Source organism: Trichosurus vulpecula, chromosome 2 (assembly GCF_011100635.1).
Source record: "Trichosurus vulpecula isolate mTriVul1 chromosome 2, mTriVul1.pri, whole genome shotgun sequence".
Lineage (NCBI taxonomy): Eukaryota > Metazoa > Chordata > Mammalia > Diprotodontia > Phalangeridae > Trichosurus > Trichosurus vulpecula.
Window position 1 is genome coordinate 76,658,381 of NC_050574.1, and position 21,638 is coordinate 76,680,018.

A 21,638-nucleotide genomic window follows, 5' to 3' on the forward strand; every position below is an offset into this window, starting at 1 on the left:
GTGTTCTCTATGTCCTGGCTGAATAGGGAGAAGGATAGAGTTGTAGACCTGAGAAAAGTAAGAGAGATTTCACCAGGTATGTACCTGAGGTCTCTACTGAGGTGCATACATATGTCTGTGAGCATGCTGGCTCCCTCGAGGCAGGACCACAGCCCAGCTTGATTTTGTCTTTCATTTTATTTTTTTTTATTTTTATTTTTATTTTTTGCTGTATCCAGGCTGGTTTGAGTGTTTTGATGAGTAATATGGTAATTCATTAGATAGATTAGAACAGTTACATTCTAAGGGCAGGGGCCCCTTCACCCCAGAAGGCCCAGAGATATCAGAAAGTGCACCAGCTTTGGAGCCGGCTCTAGGTTTCCATCCCAGTTCTATACCTGTAGGCTGGGTGACCTTGAGCTAATCACTGCCATCCTCTGAGCTTCAATTCCTTCATCTGTAAAATAAGGGAGTTAGATGGTTTCAGGTCCCTCCCAGCATCCTGTGATTATAGTTTCAAGGATTCTAAGTTGGAAGTTATATTTCAGCTCAACAAATATTAATTAGTGCCATGTGTGCCCCAGCGCTCTTACACGTATTTGCCTTTGACCATCAATGAACAAAACATCATTGAACATCTACTATGTAGGAGGCCCAATGCCAGCAAGAGTTGGGAGAACAGGTTGGGGGGTGGGGTGGAGAGAATCTGGGTACAAAGAAAGAGAAGGCATAGCCTCTATCCACGAGGACCCAACCATCTAGTCAGAGAGATAAGTACATCAATGAACAACAATAGGACATAAATAAGGGATGAATTAGTGTTGGGAACAGTAAATGTGGTTACTATTGTCTGTAGCAGGGGAAAGTCATTGGGCTGGCACAGTCAGAGAAAACCTTGTGGGGAAGAACAACCGGGAAGGAGTTAGAGGGATTTGACAGCTGAGGAAGAGGATGACCAATACAAGCAGGAGCAGAGGGTTCTGATGAAATCCTGGTGTAAAACTAGGCTAAAAGCAAACCAAAGGTTCCAAATGAGGAGTTTAAGCTTTATCACAGCACTCCCAGCTCTACACGGTCATGAGTGTGTACCAACTCTACATACATGCATATTCATGAGTGTGTGTACCAACTCTACATAAGCACATTCATGAGTGTGTGTGTGTACCCTAAAGAGGGGTGGCACTAGCAGCTGGAGGCCCAGGAAAGGCCTGCAATAGGTGGTACTTGAGCCAAGTCTTAAAAAGAAGCCCCTGACACGAAGTTGGAGGTCTCCCCCTGCATTCTAGGCATAGGGAAAGAGCCAATTCAAGAACAGCAAGTAGGACAGGGTACCGTAAAAATAACACGTCCATATAAAGGGGGAAGGAGCCAGGTGAAGAGCTTTAAATGACAAAAGACTTCCTCTGGTCCTAGACATAATTGGGAGCCACTAGAATTGACTGAACAGTCGGGCTGACATGCTTCGTGCTTTGCTTTAGGAAAGTTGCTTTGGCAGTTGAGTGGCGGGTGGACTAATGTGCTGAGAGATTTGAGGAATGGAGGCTTGGCTATTGGAATATTCCAGGAGAGTGGTGATAAAGGCCTGAATAAGGGTGGTGAATTAGGGTACCTATACTAGAGATCTTTGAGAAGGAAATTATAAGCCTTGGCAACTGATGATTAGCTGTATGTGGGGTGAGTGAGAGAGGAGTTGAAGATGATGGCCAAGGCATGAACCTGGATGACTAAAAAGTCAGTGGTGCCCTCCACAGTGACGGGGAAGTTCAGAAGAGGGTTGGGTTTGTGGAGAAAGATAATGAGTTGTGTTTTGGACGTGATGAGTTTGAGTGGCATACCTATGCAACATCAAGTCTGAAATGTTCACCAGACATTGGACAATTTGGGATTGAAGCTCAGGAAAGAGACTGGAGCTGGATAAAGATGTAGAAATCATCCGAATAGAGATGCTCATTAAGCCAGGGAAACTGATGAGAGGGCCAAGGGAGAGAAGAGGGCTCAGAGTCAGTGGGATAGACATGAATGAAGATCCATTACAAGAGGCTGAGGAGTCATGAATGAAGAAGAATCAAGACAGCAGTGAGTGAGATCTCATGCAGAAGGGGGTCAATGGCGCCAAAGACTGGAGAAATCGAGGCTGAAGCCATTAGATCTGGCAATTGAGAAATCACCTGTAACTGGAAAGAAGTTTCACTTGAATGATGAGATCAGAAGCTAAAATTGCAAAGGATTTAGAAGACGAGAAGGGAAGGAAACGGGGAAACTCTTGGCAAGCAGGTCCAAGTCAGTGGGTTTAGGTGTTAAGGAGTAATAGGGTTGCTTTGCTGTGAAGACGACCCATTTGAGATTAGCTAGCATTCGTTTGTAGCCAACATTTTGATGATTCCCTCTAATTCGACTTAACAGCATGTGAGTAGGAACGAAGGAGGTAGGTGTGATAGTAATCCATGGTTGGGGTTTGCTCTGGCACCATCAGCCAGAGGACACGAGATTCAAGAGGAGAGGACTGTGTAGGGCTGGGTTGGTTCACCAAAGGTCAAATGGGAAGAGCAAGAATGATGGCCTGAGGCAGTACTAAAGGGTAGAGGGATAGATTACAGGTCACAGGATGAAAGGAAGGTTTAGAAAGAGTGAGACCTAGCAAAAGCTGGAAAAATAAAACATGATGATCGGATAAAGGAAATACAGAGTTCTTGAATGTCCCTTCCTCAAAAAGAGGGACTTTACCTATGGAATATCGCATTTACTCCCTACCTCAGTTAATATCAATATATTAATGTCCATTTATTTTTCTCTTTTTTATTCTTTGTTACAAGGGATGACTTGCTATTAGAGGTGACATAAATGATAGTCAGTAAACATTTATAAAGCACCTGCTACATACCAGGCACCATGCTAGGTGCTATGGATACAAAGAGGCAAAAAGAGCATTGTGATCCCTCCAAGAGTTCAGAATCTAATGGATTGTGATGTAAAAACAAGTCAGTAAAAGTTCAAATCGAAGGGAATGTTCTTGATTGTGGATCCATCTTCACAAATGAAAATTTTTCTAAAAAAATGGAATAACAGGTTTATATAGAATTTAAAAGTTTGCAAACTGGTTTCCTAATGGGCAAGTAGGTTACCACCATTTTATAGATGAGAAAATTGAAGGATCATAGATCTAAAGCTAGGGGCAGCTAGGTGGCACAGTGGATAGAGCCCAGGGCCTAGAGTCAGGAAGACTCATCTCCCTGAGTTCAAATCTGGACTTCAGACACTAGGTGAATGACCCTAGGCAAGTCACTTAACCCTGTTTGCCTCAGTTTCCTCATCTGTAAAATGAACCAGAGAAGGAAATGGCAAACTACTCCAGCATCTCTGCCAAGATAACCCAAATAGGGTCACAGAGAGTCAGGAGGACTAAACAAGATCTAAACCTGTTGGGGACCTTGGAGTCAAGTCCAACCCCGACATTTCTGGCAGATCAGGACTCTGTGCCAGGGAGGGGTGAATGAACCAAAGTGATACACCTTATTAAGTATATGAGGCAGGATTCAAACTCAGCTCTTCTGACCCCACGGAGTTCAGCACTCTATCCACTCCACCACTAAACGACTTGCTTTGTAGTCACACATCTATCTAGTAACTGTCCGAAGTAGAATTTGAACCCGGGTCTCCTGACTCTAACAATTCTATGAAGTCGAATTGGAGCTGTGGTTGAAATGACAGTAAGGGAGAAGCGGCTCCTTCATTTAGCTGATGCTACACTCACTTCCAAGCCTGTGCTGCCCACCCTCCGGGGAAGCCCCTCACCCCGAAGCCCCCTCGGAGCCGCCCTGCTGCCCTGGGCAGGAGCCAGGGACCCTCCCGATGGCACCCAGAGGTGGGCGGTGCAGCAGGATACAGCCGATGGACCCGGGCCTCAGTTTCCCTATCTGTCTTCCCTTTTCTGTTATTAGGTCCTGTCCTTTTCTGTATCACTCCCTTACACTATGTGTATCTTGTATATACTTTTCTCCCTGGGCTTTGTCCGCCTCCCAGAAGAACGTCGCTTATAGGGCAGGGGCTTTCATTGTGGAGACTGGAGGATGGGGGTTTGCATACAGTAGGTGCTAAATAAATGCTTGTGGAATTGATTCGGAATCGATGATTTAGGACTGAAGGAACTTCGGGGTCATGTCCTCCAAAATCTACCTTTTACAGAGTAGGAAACCGAGGCCCAGAGAGATGAAGGAGATCGGCCCCAAGGTCACACAGATAAAGCAGGATTAACTGCACTTCCCCAGGGTCACAACTACTAAGCGGAGTCGGAACTCGAACCCAAGTCCAGCGCTCTTTCTGTCTCAGCTCCCTGAAATGAATGAAAGCTCAAACCCCCTGCCTTGTCCTCCTACAGGAGCGGCAGCCGGAGCCCGCAGCCCCGCCACCCGACCCAGAGACGCCTGCCTCGCCCCCGGCGGGACCTTTAAATGTCGGCCAACGGGACTTGTCCCGCCCTCCGCCCTGGCCCCTTTAAGACGCCCACCTCCCAACAAGCGGCGCTCTGATTGGCCGCTTCTCCCCGGCCCTGGCGCTGCCTTGGCAACCGAGTGTCTGGGACGCCTGTGCAGGGTCCGCCCGCAGCACTCGCTGCTCTGCCGGTGCCTGGTGCCCCGGCTCCCCGCGGCCAGCCCCGGCCCCTCCCCCGCCCCGGCCCCGGCCCCGGCCGGCCCCGAGGCGCCATGTCCGTGCGGACGCTGCCCCTGCTCTTCCTGAACCTGGGCGGGGAGATGCTCTACATCCTGAACCAGCGCCTGCGGGAGCAGAACGTCCGGGCCGACAAGGTCCACAGAGGTGAGAGAGCCTGCGGAACCCGGGCGCCGCTGCCTGGGACCCCCAGGGGGTGGAGACGCCGCTGCAGGGCCCCCAAAACAGGAGACTGTGCTCCCAGGGACCCCCCAGGGCCTGGGGACGCCGCTACCCGGGACCCTCCTCAAAAAACAGGAGACTCTGCTCCCTGAGACACCCCGCTAGGGACTGGGGATGCTGCTGCAAGGGCCCCCAAAACAGGAGACTGCTCCCTGAGACCCCCAGAGGCTGAGGACACTGCTCCAAGGGACCCCCAAAAAACAGGAGACTGTTCTGAGTCCTCCCTTAGGAACTGGAGACAAGGCTCCCATGGACCTCCCCTCCCCACAAAAGACAGGAGATTCTGCTCCCTGAGACCCCCCTAAATATGGAACCTGTATCCCTGAGTCTCAAAATCAAGGGATACTTCTCCTGAGACCCTTGCTAAAAGCAGTGGGCCCATCTCCCCAGACCCTTCCCCAAAGCAGGGAATCTTCAGATGATGCTTCCCCAAAACTCCCTCCAAAGCAAGGGACCTGTCTGCCTGAGACCCCTCAAAAGCAGAAGATCCTTCACCATGAACCATCTTTAGCTGTTGTTTCTTTCTTTCTTTCTTTTTTTTTTGCAGGGGGGAAGGCAGGGCAATTGGGGTTAAGTGACTTGCCCAAGGTCACACAGCTAGTAAGTGTGTCAAGTGTCTGAGGCCCGATTTGAACTCAGGTCCTCCTGACTCCAGGGCCGGTGCACTGCACTACCTAGCTGCCCCCAAGCTGTTGTTTCTTAATAATTCCTCAAAAGCAGAGGACCCAGGTCCTTGAGACCCTTGAAATTAATGGATGCTGCTCCTCTAGACCCCTTCCCCCTAAGCCAGGAAAGCTACTCCCTGTGACCTCAAAAAAGTGAGCGCTTCTGGACCCCCCCCTCTTTAAACTCTGTACCTTGAAACTTTCCCTCAAAAAAAACCTCTCCTTCCCAAACCCTCTGCAGGTCCTGTACACTCTCAAGAGTGAAAGAAGCTGTCCTTGGACCCCTTTGTCAGACCCTAACCCCTCCATAGCAACCTCTGACCCCAGTCCTCCAATTTCCTTTCCTCACACTCTGCTCCCCTGATCCCATCCCTAAAGACTGGGGGAATTTGCTCCAGCAATATGCAATCCAATACCTTCTGAAGACCCTTCTCCCCCATCGCCTCAGGCCTTCCATTCAAATTCTGTTCTTTAAATACCACCACTCAAAACTGGAGGACCCTGCTCCCTACCACACACTGCCTGCCTTCAAACTCTGTTCCCCATTATTTTATCCTTAGAAGTGGGAGACCCAATACATTCGCATCAAAACTGACAACGCTGTTCCCCTGACCACCTCACCTCAGACTTTACTCCCTCGGCGCCTTCCTCTCAAACTGGAACACTGCTCCTGAAGCACCCAACCCTTTAAAACTGGATGACTGTTCCCTCAAGATCCCTGATCTTACACACATGGTCATTCTGTCCCCGGTCTGGCTTGATTCTCCTCCTCCAAACTAGAAGAACTTGCTAACAATAGAAGTAATTATTATTATCATTTGTTGTAGTAGCAGCAGCAGCATATACCATATAATAATAATTAATAACAATAATAACTGTAATGTGTAACTGTGATTTAAGTTGTGCAAACGCCTTTGCCTCTCTTATCTCATTTGCTATTTTGACATGGCCTTCCAATAATTCCTATTCTCCAAAAGGGCCCTAGTTCCCATAGTTCCCTGTTCTTCCCTGGTCAAGACCCCAATGTATTCCTTTCCTTTACCCACACCCCTCTTTTCCTTAATGGTCCTTACTCTCTAGCATGAGACCTCCTGATACTCCCATAACACAGCTTTTTGCAGCCTAGGCGCCCTCCCAGCAACTGCCTTCCCAGCTGAAAAGTCTTATGTCTCCATGCTAAGATGCTTTCTTCCCCATTCCTTTCCCACAAGAATTGGAACTGGTTCCACAAGTTATCTTTAATCTGGGTAGTTATTCTGGAAAGTTGAAATGCTGTGCAGCATCCTACGGCCAAATAAGACAATTTAGGGAAGTCTTAGGTCTTACTGGGGAATTCCTTAGCCTCTCTGAAAAGTATGGGAATTGTGCTGATTCAAGGCGCAGATTCCTGAGATTGGAAAGGTAACAGTCCATTTCCAAGGCACCAAATCTGCTCCCCAAAGCAGTGTTAGTAAAGAGCAGCATGGTACAGTGGAAGGTGAACTAGCTGATGAGTCAGTATCTGCGTTCAAATCCTGCCTCTGGCTTCCTACTTGTGTGACCTAAGGCAAGCTGATTAACCTCCTTGGGCTTCAGTTTCCTCATCTATAAGATGAAGGGGCTGGCCTTCCGAAGTCTGTTCTAGATCTATGATCCTATAAGAGGCCCAGCTGTCTTTTGCTTGCTTCTCCTTGCTACAACCCCACCGCAGCAAACCTTTTTATCACCCTTTTCTACAGACTATTCATTCATGTACTATCTAACAAAAATTTTACAGATATATATATGCATGTAAATATATGTTATACATATATACACATACATATATATGGAGGGATTTTTTTTCTGGCAACATTTTACTTATCAGACAGTCTTGATGTATCATCAGTGAAGATGCTCTAGGCGCCCCACTTAGTATGTCTTTGTTTCAGAATTCAACAAAAAGCAAGTTCAGCCTCAACGGAGCAACCCTCTGAGTGTTGCCCACTAACTGTTGTGAGAGTTTAAAGCAAGAGTAAGAATGTTGTTTTTCTTTACTCTTCTCGTCTTAAAAACCCTCATAAAGGGGCAGCTAGGTGGTGCAGTAGGTAGAGCACCGGCCCTAGAGTCAGGAGGACCTGAGTTCAAATCCAGCCTCAGATACTTGACACACTAACTGTGTGACCTTGGGCAAGTCACTTAACTCCCAATTGCCTTGCCTTCCCTCCTCCAAAAAACAAACAAACAAAAACACTCATAAAAATAAGTTTCTACCACATTGCTGTGTTCCTTGTTTTACAAGTAGGGAAACTGACCTTAATAGAGAGGTAAAATGACTTGGCTGTGACTTTAAGAATATGGATAGCAAGGATCTGATCAACTCACTGGCTCTATCCAGGTTAGGTTCTGATTTTATATTTATGATTCCAAATCGTCGTTAGTCCAAAACATATTCCTTAAAGTGGAACTGTGAGTTCAAGTGCACAGAGAAATAGAACCAGAAAGGACATAGGGAAGGCATGTGGTACATACATCCTCCCTCTGTCCAGGGAAATACAAGGCCTCCTAAGATCAGTCAACCAACCAATATTTATTGAGTGCTTTCTGTAATTACTGTGCGTGCATATTGAGCACATTACTAGGGGATTCCAGCTGTGGAGGATGTGGTGAAGCCTGACAGTGTAGGGCAATGGGGAGATAATTGAATTGGAGTGCTTCAGCTCTTCTACTCAATACCTAGGTGACTTGACTTCTCTGGGCCTCATCTGTAAAATGAGGGGGTGAGTAGGTGATCTTTATGGTCTCCCCCCGTTATAACTCTGTGGTCCAATAAACTAGACAAAGAAGTCAGCTGGAGAATTAATAGAGCTATAGTTACACTCTTGTCTCTGTGCAAATGGGTGCTCTGGAGCCCAAGGAAGAGACTGACCATAAAACCAGCACCACAGAGACATCTGCTGGACGTGGGCTTTATTGCCAGTGGACTCATTCGTTCACCACCTGCTCACTCACCAACTATCTCAGCAGCAGGTAAACAAGACTGAATGTCCTTCAGACAGGATGAGCTCTTTGCAGCATCACCTTATTCCCAAGCACGCAATATAACAGAGACAAAGTGGAGATTTCCACAGCTTTTCAGTATTTTTTTGAGTTCCCAGAAGCCTACCGTTCAAACCTGCTTCCTAAGCAAACATAAAAGAAAGAAATAAACTTTGATAGAATGCCCCAGACATCACTATCAGCTTCAGAGAAGCCAGACTCATGGTGCTGCTTCATAAATCTTTCATCCCCAGAACACCATAACTTGCAGGAAAGGTGATGAATTTTATAGTTGTTGATTCTCTAGGATGTAATCACTTTGCTGCTAAATAAACTATAATACTGGAGAGTATAGTTATGAACTATTGTTTTGCAACACTCTTGGCTCAAGTTAGCCCTTTGTATTCCATGTAAGTCAAAAAGTTACAAATACCCTTTTGTCATAATATCAAAAACTCCTTCTGGCTATAGATGTCTCCATTAATTGCTGATTTCTCAATAAATATATTTACTGAAATCCCTGAGCAAACTAGATTAGAGATAAAAAATCTTTTCTCATCCATTTTGGTTAATAATCAATGTCAGGTGGACTTCAGGAGAAAAGAAGAAAGATTTTTTTTTAAAAAGCTACTTCAAACTTAAAACAAGTAGGACTTTTCAAGCCAGTGAATTTTGCCTGATTTGTTCTTCCTTTGAGTGAGTGATCCAGTGAGTGTCTGCTTGACCTGTGATCCTTGGGAATATTCTATTCAGAAATCCATCTGTTACTTAACTTGCTTTGCAAATGGGAAATGTGGTAAATACAGACATTGCCCTCTTGTTTTATTTATTTTGCAAGTTGGCCAACTTGAAAGGTTCTAGCTAAAGGGAAGCCTGAATTGTAGAAGAAATCAGGATGCATGGAATGAGTCTATATGTCCTACTGTCTGCCTCCTGTTCTGTTCCCCATGCACACACCTTCTGTGGCACATTCTTCATAATGGAGAGTTATTTTCAATGTTGCATGCCTGTATAGCACTAGAAGAGCTGTCTTCTCGAGCTATTGAAAAAGAACCCTCCAAGTGAACCTTTCCTTTCCTCCCCCCACTACTACTCTATAGTGCTGAAAATCCTGTAGGCTCTGGCCCTGCCTAGCAGATGTCAGTAATGCTTTCTCTCTTCCTTTTAAGAGGTGCAAATGACAGGGAAAGCTTTCTTGGCAGATGTGAAATGCTAATTTTTTTTAAATGGCATTCTATTGGTTGGCTAGTTAAGAGTTGGTGTCTTTTAAAAACTTCATTTGAAAAAAATGCCCTTGCCTCATAAACTGGTGTTTTTTTTTATATGCTTCGTGTAGATGAATGGACAGAGGTGGACAGGAAAAGAGGTATGGTATCTCTTAGCTGCATGTCTTAGATCTCCATCCACAAGTACATAGTCCTCCATATGTAGTAGTAGTCACTAACAGAGTGAAAAGCCCTGAGCCTGGCATGAAGACTTATTTTCTACCAGTCTCAAAAGAAATAGATCCGGTAGTGCAAATGAGAGCCCAAGAGCATTTTGCAGAGGGATCTTTGTTCCTCCCTCTGTCCACCCCTATCCTCAGGGGTACTCTGTCCTAAAGTACTGCAGGGCCTAGGAGGACAGTAGCAACACCTTTGTTTTGATAGGATTGTTTGTAGTCCTTGGAAACAAGCTTACTGTGGTATCACGTAACCAGTGAGGGCATGGTTTCAATAAGGAGTAATGTTCATTGCCTGAGCTGCTTTCCTAATCAGATCTCAGTGACTATTGAGCAAGCTACAGAAATGCAAGCATGCGGCTGCATGGATGCAGAATGCATGGAATTCATGCATGTTGTATGATTTTATTTCTAATTTGCCAGTCTCCAGCTGACCTGTATCTTAATTTGACCCAAGTAATCTAGCCCTGGTATCTTTAAGGTGGTAGAACATTTAGAAAGCCTACTTTTCAAAACAGAACAGTAGATTTGTCTCAGCATTTCAATGACATAAGGACATCAGGTTATTTGCCACTTTGATATGTCTTAGGTGTCTGCTCTGGTTAATATTTTAAGTTTAGTCCAATATTCCCAATGATCTGATATATACTAACAAATATCTAGAGGAAATCATTCTGGGCTAAGGGGACCAGACTCTTCATAAGAGGAGTCAACACTCAAGTTGACCTTTGAGCAGAGTTAGGGATTTAGGTAGATGAGAGCAAAGAAAGAATGCCTTCCAGACTGAGCAAGGCATGGAGGCTAAAAATGGATTGTCATTGTGAGGAACAGCAAAAAGGCCAGTTTGACAGGACTGTAGAGTATGTGAAAAGAAGCTATGTTTAATAAGCCTAGAAAGGTAGGTTGGAGCAATGTTGTAAAAGAATTCAAGTGCCAAAGAGAGAGTTTGTATTTGATCTTAGAGGCATCTGGGAGACATTGGAGTTTATCAGGAAGGGAAGTGAGATAGTCACATCTGTGTTTTAGAAGCAACACTTTAGCAGCTGTCTGAAGAAGGGATTGGAGAGGAGAGAGACTTAAGGCACACACCAATTAGGGGCTGTTGCCATTGTCCAGGTGAGAGGTGATAAGGGCCCAAACTAGAGTGGTGGCTCCCACGAAGGGGAGAGATTCAAGAGGTGTTATAGGGGTAGAATCAACAAGGCTTGGCAACTGATTGGGTATGGGGCTAAGAAAGAGTGAAGAGTAGAGAATGACTCCAGTATTGTGAACCTGGGTGATGGGAAAGATGGTGGTACCCTTGGCAAAAATAAGAAAAGTTAGAAAGAGGAATGGGTTTAGGAGTATGTATGTGTGGGGGCAGGGGGAGAGGAAGATAATGAATTCTGTTTTGGACATGCTGAGTTTGAGATACTGATGGGATATCCACTTGGCAGTTGGCAATATAGGCCTAGTGCTCAAGAGACCAGGGCTGGATATAGAAATCTGGGAGTCATTCACATAGAAATGATCATTGAACTCATTGGGAACTGAGGAAGCCATCCAAAACAAATGTGTATAGAAAGCAGAAAAGAGGCCTCTATCACGCTTGACATCTGACCTATTTCTTAGTCACTCAACCAGTTCTGGCCTAACTGTACTGTTATCTAACCCACATCACTCCCTCTTAGCTCCAAGAATAATATAAGAAACTTCTCGTCATAGGATTTAGAGCTCAAAGGGCCCTTAGAGGCCATCTAGTTCAATCCTTCATTTTATAGATGACAAACTGAGGCACAGGGAGATTAAGAGGCTTGGCCCAGAGACATTTGGGTTGTAGTAAGGAGCAGAACTGGAATTTTAATCCAGGTCTTCTGACTCCAAATCGAACGTACTTTCCACAATGACACACTGCTATCTGTCTGGTGTCTTGCTTAAATCTTAGTATACGATGCTGTATAATGTCTATAGCACTCCCCTGATTTTATAAAAATGAAAATTAGGTTAGTCAAATATGACAGTTTCTCAAGGAAGCTTTTCTGGAATATTATTGATCATTGTTTCCCATTTCTAAAGGCTTAAAACCATCTTTTTAATAACGTATTCCAGAACTGTATTCAAGCTCACTAGCCTACAGTTCATAGATTTTACTCTTTACTTTTTTTGAAAATCAGACCATTTGTACTTCTCCAATCTTTTCAGCTCTCTACTAATTCCCCAGGGTCCTTCACAAACAGCTTGACAATGGCCCAGTAGTCATATTTGCTAGGCTTTGGGGTCTGGAGTTTTGGCAAGCAGGAGAGGGTTGTTATGTTGTTGTTCAGGGGATTTTTTTTGTATTCTAGGATGTAGTTTCTCTGAGTCTAATGCCTTGCACTCACTGAAGACAGCTAGGTGATAGCTTAGCAACTTTTTACTTATCTTCATTTCCAACTCCCCATTAGCTATTTTTGTTCTATCCTTCCCATTGTGAATGTCAGGCTTTTTGGAAGAAACAGAAAAGCAAAATAATCACTGAGATTTTCAGCCTTCTCCCCATTATCTATTACCTTCAGACCATCTACCTTCAGCAGCAGTCCTCCCCCTTCTTTGATCTACTCTTCGTCCCAAGTGTAGCTGACACTCTTACTAAGCCATCAGGCTGCTCTCATATCCACCCTCAGTTATTATCTGCCTTGCTTCTACCATCTTCTGAACATTTCTTTTTAAAATTTTGGATTAGCTGATCAGTACCCTATACAAGCACCTCATTCTCTTTTGGCAATTTCTCTCTTTTCCTCTTTATCCTTATCAGTTCTGGTTGGGTCCACTAACTGTCATTCTGGGTCTCCTTTTTGGGTCAATTTACCTACAGAATATTTTGAATCCTACGTATCTTTTCTGAGGCATTCGAAATATTTCCCAAAATCTGGAGTGGCTTCTGTCTCTCACAAACTCTTTCACTGGATGGTCCCTTACTCCTACAATTCATATCATTATTACTTCAACAAACACTTTGCTTATCAAAGTCACATTTAGAATAGCAGGACCCCTTACTGTATCTTCTACCTTTTGAAGGATGAAATTATCATTAATCCAAGCTAATAATTCCTTAGTTGCTTGGCTCTAGACAGATGAGAAGTCGAGCAGATGTCCATGTTGCCGAAGCCCCAAATCATTGCAATGCCAAGCCTTCATGCAGGTTTGTTATCTGGTTCCCAAACTCATCAAATTCCTTTCCATCTAAGTCTATGGTAGCCTTTTACAACAGTGTCACCAGTTTTCCTTTGAGCCTTACCCACATGCATTCTCCCGATTTCCTCTCATGAGTATATCTTCTTAATAGACAATACAGCACGACCACCATTTTATCTCTTCTATAATTTCTAAATAAAATATACTTCCATGGCCAAATTCTGTTCAGGAGTTCCATCTCACCAATTTTTATTGATCTATCTGAGGTCAGATTTGCTTTCTTGTGTTTGAATCTCTAGTTCATTCTGTTTACTACCCATATTTCTGCACATTTCTATATAGACATCTGAGGCCATGTGTTTTATTGCTGCCTGTCTTCTTGGATATTGTTTCCCATGAATAATTGTTCCTCTCTTCTGCTATTCTTTTTCCCTTTAATCTCTGGTATCAGGCTTGTCACATATATATGGCCCATTTTCTCCCTCTCTCTCCCCTTTCAGTTTAAAGCTCTATTCATTAGAGTTGCAAGGCTCCAAGCAAACATATTTTTACCAGCCTTTGTTAGGGCTGGTAACCATCAATCCTATATTTTAAGCCATAGTACAAAATTCCAACTCCTATCTATTCTCAGACAATATCCTGACAGAATACTTCCCAACTCTACCTTTTTTTTACTACCTTCAATCAACAATAGTGGTGAAAACTTTCCTCAAGACTCTTGGGTCTTCTTGCCCAAGACTTTATAATCCTCAGTGTTGCCATCTCAAAATTGCCTTTTATCGCATTATTTGTCCCCACATGAATCACCAGGAGGAAATAGTCATCATCAGTCTTAACAAGACCCAAAAGGCACCCTGTCGTGTCCCTGTTATGTACTTTGTGAAGAGAGCACACTTTCAGCGTTGCTATCAAGTCAACAAATCACTGCTCATTTTCTCTTCCTCTGGTCATTAATGCATGACCTCTCATTTGATGGGACCTGTGGATCCACACCATCATGAAGTAGTTTCTTCCTAAAATGACCCAACTTCCCCTCTCCATGAAAAGAAGCTCGTATCTATTGCTCAGGTCTAAATATTCAGCAGGCCTTCCCTTTCTGTGTCATGCTCCTCCATCTTTTAAAACCCTGACAGATTAGTAATCCTTGTATGTCTTTTTACATCTTTTTCTTGTTTATTTCTTCTTTGAAGCTTTTATTCCATGTTTTTAAGGAAGTAGTTATTCTTCCTAGTAGTCTGGAGAGTAGAGATATATTCCTCCATCCTTTTTGCCTTCTCTTCTACTCTGTAGACTAACTTGCACTTTACAGTGTAGAAGTTTTTCTTTGTCCTGTGAGACAGGCAAATGTGGCACAGTTTCTGCAGGTCACAGCACATTTCTCCTTGTCTTCCATATTTGTCTGAAACTAGACCCTTTGTGTTCTTTTTGGTGAACAACCTACCTCATCCTTGTGACCAGCTCCTGTGGCTAAGTCTCTCAACTCCACTGAAGATTTCTGAAAAGACTATTTAGAGCAGGCTCCCAGGCTTTCCTCAAGATAGGACAAGGCTATCTTCACAGCTGTCTTTAATTATTAGTTAGCATATGCCTGCCACATCTTAATATAGTCAGAAGCAAGCCACAAGCAGACGTCCAATTATCTAATTCAGTTTAATTACCCACCTTGTTTCTTCTTGTCACTGTACTTCTTTGGCTTCTTGGCACTCTCAATAATCCAGCTTGCATTACTGGCAAAGCTTTGTGGCCTTTATCAAGATGGCTGTTCTACTATGCCAAACCAAGACAACAAACAAACAGAAGTACCTGGCATACATTACAAGCAGTTCTTAATAAACAAAGCTGTCTGATGATGGAGTGGGCTGCTTCATATGGTAATGAGTTTCTCATCATTAAAGGTTTTCACCCTTCAAGCAAAGCTTATATTAGATGTCTTCTTGGGTCCTTTCAAATACCTCTATCTCGCTATACTTTTCTGCAATATTTAGGCCACACTTAGGATTCTGTTGATTTAGTGACTGCAGGGCTTATAATATAGATTCAAATAACTTTTTACATATGTATCTCCTTTCATGCCTCATTGTGGTATGGAGGTGACCCTGTGTTCTCAAAGCTTATGCCAACAGACTGTAAGTTCTGGAAAGTCCTCTAAAGGTAGAAGAGTTTTAAGTATGGGCCTGGTGATGTATGTCTAGTGTGACTGTTGTCCAGGGATCAGCCTCACTTACATAGAGTCTTATCTCAGTTCCCGAAGGGATTGGCAGATATGAGCGCATAGCCACTATCAATAATATTGGAAAAATTATAGAAAATGGAAGGAAGTACCACAAGACTGGATAAGTACAAATGTCCCAATCTTTTTTAAAGAAGAATACAGAGTCTGCTCTAGTGATCTTGGCTTCAGTTCCTGGAAAAATTCTAGAAAGGATCATTAGAGATGGTTTGTGAATACCTAGAAAAAGAAGCAGTGATTCCAAAGAACTGCTAAGGCTTCATCAAGAGCAAATCATCCCACACCAGCCTCATTTTCTTTTTTGACAGAATTGTTAAACTAGTAGGTTAATGTTATGGATCTAGTTGCAAAACTTTTGATAAACTATGTCATACTATTCTTGTGTGTATGTTGGAGAAATATAGATCAGTGGATTATACTATCTAGGACTCAGGGATGAGGAACCTGTGGCCTTGTAGGTCCTTAGGTGCAGCCTTTTGATTGAGTCCAAGTGTTAACAGAACAAATCCTTTTATTAAGGGGATTTGTTCTGTGAAGTTTGGATTCAGTCAAAGGGCCGTACTTGAGGACCTAGAGGGCCACACGTGGCCTCAAGGCCGAAGGTTCCCCACCCCTGATCTAGATAATATTATCCAGGTGGCCCACTCAAAGAATAGCTGTTAATGGTTCCTTAGCATGAGGTCTTCAGGGGACTACCTCAGGATTTATTCCTTGGCCCTGTGCTCTTTAACATTTTTTTTATCTGCGACTTGGATAAAGGCATAGAAGGCATGCTCATTAAATTTGCAGGTGACACAAAATTAGGAGGGAAAGCTGACATACTGTATGGCAGAGTTAAGATCCAAAACGATCTTGACAGGTTAGAGTATTAGGCTGAAAATAAAGATGAAATGCAGTAGCAATAAATGTAAAGTCTTTACACTTGGGTACAAAAAAAATCAACCCCATGTATATAAGATGGGGGTAGTATGGATAGGCAGCAGTTGGCATGAATAGGATCCTGGGGTTTTTAAAGGATCCCCAGTACAACATGGGTACACAGTGTGAGGTGCAGCCAAAAAAGCCAATGCAATTTCAAACTGCATCAGGAGGAGCACAGATTCCTACAGCAGGAAAGTAATGGCACAGTACTTCGTTCTAATAAGACTTCATTTGAAGTACTGTCATTGGTTCTGGGCACCGTACTTTAAGAGAGATATTGATAAGCTAAAGAAGAATCAGAGGAGGGCAACCAGATGGATCATGAGATCATGACGTACAAGGACTAATCAAAGGAACTTGGCATGTTTAGCCTGGAGAAAGGAAGTCAGGAGAGGACATGATAGAAGTATTTCAGTGTATGAAAGGTTGTCATGTAGAGGAGGGACAAGACTCAGAAGCAGAAGCCGTTGGTGGAAGTGGAAGAGGCTCTATGTCAGAAGAAATACCCTCACAATGAGCACTCATTGCTGGGGAACAGCTCCCCTTGAGAAGCTCTTCAAGTTTCAAGAGGTCAGAGGACTCTGTGGGGGGGGGGGATGTTAGGGTAGGGATTCCTCTGTCAGGGTTAAACTAGATGATTCCTGAGGTGCCTTCCAACTCTTGGAGAGAGCAGTCGCAGTTGAATAACAAGGTCTGAAGCCATATTGCAGAGGGTTTAGGAGAAAAGAAGTGGAGACACCAATTGTAGATGGTGTTTCCAAGTTTAGATGAGAAAGGGAGATATATGATGACAATGAGGGGAGCATGGTGGGATCTTGTAAAGGTTTTGTAAAGATGGTGAAGCTGTGGGCATGTTTGTAGGTACCAGAGAAGGTGCCAGTGTATAGGGAGATATTAAAGACCAGAGATGATGGGGAGACAATCTGCAGGAGTAGGTGGGATCAAGGGTTTATGTGGAAGAATTGGCCTTGACCAGTGGAAGGACTACCTCATCATCAGAGATAAAGGAAGACATAGTGGGAGAACATGTCAGAAGGATGTGAGATTAGTGGGGGAGAGAAGGGAGCTCTTGGCAAATGTCTTCAATTCTTTCAGTAAAGTATGAGGCAACATTCTCAGCATAAAGCTTAGGGGAGAGGGTAGCATGGGAGGCTAAAGGAGAGAAAAGGTTTGGAGCAGCTCCTGTCATGAATGGGATAGGAAGGATTAGTAAGCTGGCCTTGCTGTAGTGAGAGTCTAGTTGAGATTAACTAGCCTAAATTAAAAGTGGACCCAGTTTGCATTGTTTCATGATTTTGTCCAGTTCCGTTCAGGATCATGTGATTAGGAACAAAGGAGGTTGATGGTGAGGATAATCCGTGGTTGAGCTTTGTCTTGGTTTAATTGGCCGTTGGACATTGGAGCAAGGGAATCAAAATGAAGAGTCAAAGATAGTGTAGAGTTGGACTGGTCAGGATTGAGAAGATTGGAGAGGGTAACCCAAGCAGGGATAATGGCCAGGGATGATGCTGAGGAACAGAGGGTTTAGAGGTTGCACTTTTCCTGGGAAGGGCAGGGCTTCTGGCCCATGCCCTCAGCCATCATCCTGGGAGGCTCCCCCAAAGCAGATGCAGCCTGGCAACGGCTCCTGCGGAGGCTGCAGCCAAAGCTGCTGAAGACCCAGAAAGGAGCGTTCTTGTCACCAAAGTCCTTGGCACCATCCGATGGCTCAGCATCAGAAACTAATAGGATTTGGTCAGTAGAAATGAAACTAAAGAAGAAGCATTCTGGTCTGCTTTGCCAGCGTACGCTAAGGTCCACAGGACTTCTCCATTTCACTTGCTGCTGAAACCCTCCATTTGTGTTGTCCCCCTCATTGGCATATCAGCTCCTTAAGGGAAGGGACTATCTTACCTTTCTATCTGTATCCTCAGCTCTTAGCACAGTGCTTTACACATAGTAAGTGCTTAATAAATGCTTTGTTCATTCACACTGTGGATCTTGTGTATGCATGGTTGTTCTCATGTTGTCTCCGCCACTGGAACGTAAGATATCTGGGGGCATGATCTTGTTTTTGCCTGTCTTTGTATTCCCAGCATTGCTTAGTAATATTTATAGACAGGTAGAATGCAGCATCTGGTGCTCCCCTACCTATGGTTTTATAGACACCAGTAATGTGTTTTGATCACGTGACCTGCTATTTGCATATCAGAGACGTTATTTGGTACAAATAGATGTATGAGACTGTGGCATATGGTCTTTGGCATGAAACGGGCTACTTGAAAACATGGTCATTTTGTGGCCCCAAAATGAGCTATTTACCTATTTAAGCCTGTACTTAAGATAGAAGGATGATAGAAGACATGCTCCCCACCTTCATGAAACCTTCGTTTTAATCATTATCATACAAAAAAGAACCCAATGAGTGCATAAGAAAGGGGCAGTGTTGTAAAGGTTCTGAGGAAGGAAATAGCACTTCTCATTGAGAGGACCAGGAGAGGTTTTGTGGAGGAGGTAATATATGAACCAAGCTTGAAGAATAGATGAGGATTTCAAGTAGGACAAAGATGAGGGTATTCTAGGCAGAGGGAATGGCATGAGTAAAAGCACCAAGTTGTTTAGGGAAGGGCAAATAACTTAGTTCGATTGGAGCATAATGAGCTAATGGTGTGAGACCGAGCTGGAAAGGGAGAAAGGGAGTAGATTCTAGAAGACCGTATATGTCACGCTAAGGAGTTTGGACTTTATTCCATAGGTCGCTGAAGAGATCAGAGGTGTGCATAAGGAAAATTATTTTGTCAGAGCTGTAACATAATTTAGAATGGGGAGATATGAGACAAATTGTAAGACTATTGTAACAACCCAGGTAGGAGAGTTCAGTGAAGGACTTAAGCCAGGGTGGTCGCAATGACCTCAACCCTAAAATAGCTCTCCTCTGACATTTCGTTTTCCTTGCATCCCATCCTCAGGGAGTCAATTCTGTTTGCGCTCTTGCCTCCTCTCCAACAGTGTTCTCGGACTGCCCTCCTAAAAAGAGCTATCATAACCAGGACAGACTATTCACATTTCAGAAGGAAGGGTTTGACTTTCTTTTTTCCTTTGCCAGCATGGTTAACTGATTACCTAGGAAGCCTAGCTCTCCTTTAGAGTTGCTTCCTTTGGTCTTAATCTCTTTTTCTTGGATTCCTGCAGGATTCTCAAAGGCCCCAGAGAAACAAAAGTATCCCAGAGCTAACTGATAGTTATTTCTAAGTTTTACCAGACTCTCAGGGTTGATGGTGCTACTTTGTAGGCTGGATCCTTACTACTTTCCACTCTGTCCTAACCACTATTATCTCTGAGGAAAGGACTCTATTCTTTTTTTAGTTTCCTGGTGGGGTCTCATTTGTGTAATGATGGACGAGTCACTTAACCCCTCTAAACTTGAACTGCCACATTTGTAAAATGGTGATAATCACATTTGCACTATCTACCTCACAAGGCTGTTATGAGGGGAGTGTTTTTAAGACCTTAAATTATTAGATAAATTTGAATTATTAGCCTCAAAACAACCACTTGCTTATTGTTATTTTTTTCACTGTTTCAGAATAGTGAAGGTATGCATTTTAAAGTAAGAAAATGCCATGAGCTTGAAGGTAGTGAATTTGACGTTGGGGGTTTTTTAACCCATTAAGATAAAGCAAAAAAGATTTTTTTTTTTGAAAAATAAATACTTAATGGGAAAAGAATTAAGGCTGTGGCCAACTATCTTACTATGTGATTTGAGGCAAGTCTTTTTGCCTCAGTTTCCTTATCTGTAAAATGAAGGGATTGCACCAAATTATCCTTCAGGATCCTTACTGTTCTAACAATATAACTCTAATTTATAAGACATGAGGAATGAATATACTATGTTGGTTTGATGTTGGTTATTTTCGAGTGAATAATATGGTTGCTAGAGTAGAATTCGAAATTCAGGAGGTATGACATAATGAAGATTGCCACATCATCATTTTGTGGATTGTAGAAAAATAAAAATTAAACCTTATATTTTAGCCATGGCCCTTCCATCCAAAATCTGAACAGAATTGACCAATTCAAAATGTTTTAAGATGTCTTGTGGCTTTATTATTGCTTACACGCAGGGAGGGACTTATATATACATAATTATAAATATTTTCTACCCATTTCTGAGCTCTGAAAACTCTGAGTTAACTATACAACTTAGCACCCACTCTGGGGAAGAGAGCAGCCATGTCAGCTGCCATTCACATTTCAAACTCTCCTGTTTCTTTAATGCCATTCCTTCCTCCTTGTGACCTAAGTTGAGAGTCACCTCTGACTCTTCCCTCTTCCCATATCTAATCAGTTGTCAAAATCCTATTGGTTCCGTTTTTATCACATCTTTCACGTCCGTCACCCCTCTCCACTCACACTTCCACTGCCCTGGTCGAGGCCCTTATGTCCTCTTCTCTGGGCTATTATGATAGGTTTCTCCTGGTCTCTTTGCCTCCAGTCTCTCCCCCTCCAAGCCATCCTTCACGGAGCTGATAAAATTAGCTTCCTGATTCACAGTTCTAACTGCCATGCCTTCAATGGCTCACAATGGCCTAAGGGATAGACTCTAAACCCCTTATGGTGACATTTAAGGCCCTTCACAATCTGGCTTCCACCTCCCTTCCAGCTTGATTTCATGTCATCCCCTTCGTTCCTTTCCAGCTACACTAGACTGTCCTTTGAACATAGCCTGTCTCCCACCTCCATGAGCTTGAGCAGGCTGGCCATAGTGCCTGGGCCACTTTCCCTCTTCATTACTACCTTTCGTAATCCTCATCTTCCTCTCAATTCAACCTAAATGTATTAAATGCCTACTACATGTGAGACTCAACTTGGCCACCAGGGGTGTCTTCTGTCTCCTAATGTTCCCCTGGAGCATTTCCCTGGATTTCTCCTTTCCCTGTCAGGCCCCGCTTTGTACTGTTCTTTTCTGTGAAAACATATTCCTCCTCCTGTCCCAGAAGGCTGCAGCTCCTCAAGAGCCCGAACTGTGATTTTTATCTTTACATCCCTCACTCGTGCCTTGAACGTTGGAGCCTCTTAATAAACACTTATTGTCAAAGGAAATAAGATCTTTTAGTAGGGATCTCTTAAAGAAAGAAAAAGAAACACCTCCCTCCTAGTGTTGTTGTTATTCAGTCATTTCAGTCATGTCCATCTCTTTGTGACCCCATTTGGCAAAGGTACTGGAGTGGTCTGCCATTGCCTCCTCCAGTTCATTTTACAGATGAGGAAACTGAGGCCAACAAGGTTAAGTGACTTGCCCAGGGTCACACAGCTAGGAAGTACCTGAGGCCAGATTTGAACTCAGGTCCTCATGACTCCAGGGCCAGCGCTCCATTCACTGCAA

General features: G+C 43.7%; 1 protein-coding gene across 1 annotated transcript in view; it reads left to right on the top strand.

Moving 5' to 3' along the window:
- The first annotated feature begins 4,539 nt into the window (after positions 1-4,539).
- Positions 4,540-21,638, top strand: part of OSCP1 (organic solute carrier partner 1) — a 41,792-nt gene continuing 24,693 nt past the window's right edge. The window contains exon 1 of the mRNA XM_036746896.1: positions 4,540-4,791. Within this exon, the coding sequence (XP_036602791.1) occupies positions 4,680-4,791 (112 nt within the window). The 5' untranslated portion in view covers positions 4,540-4,679. The remainder of the gene's footprint in view (positions 4,792-21,638) is intronic.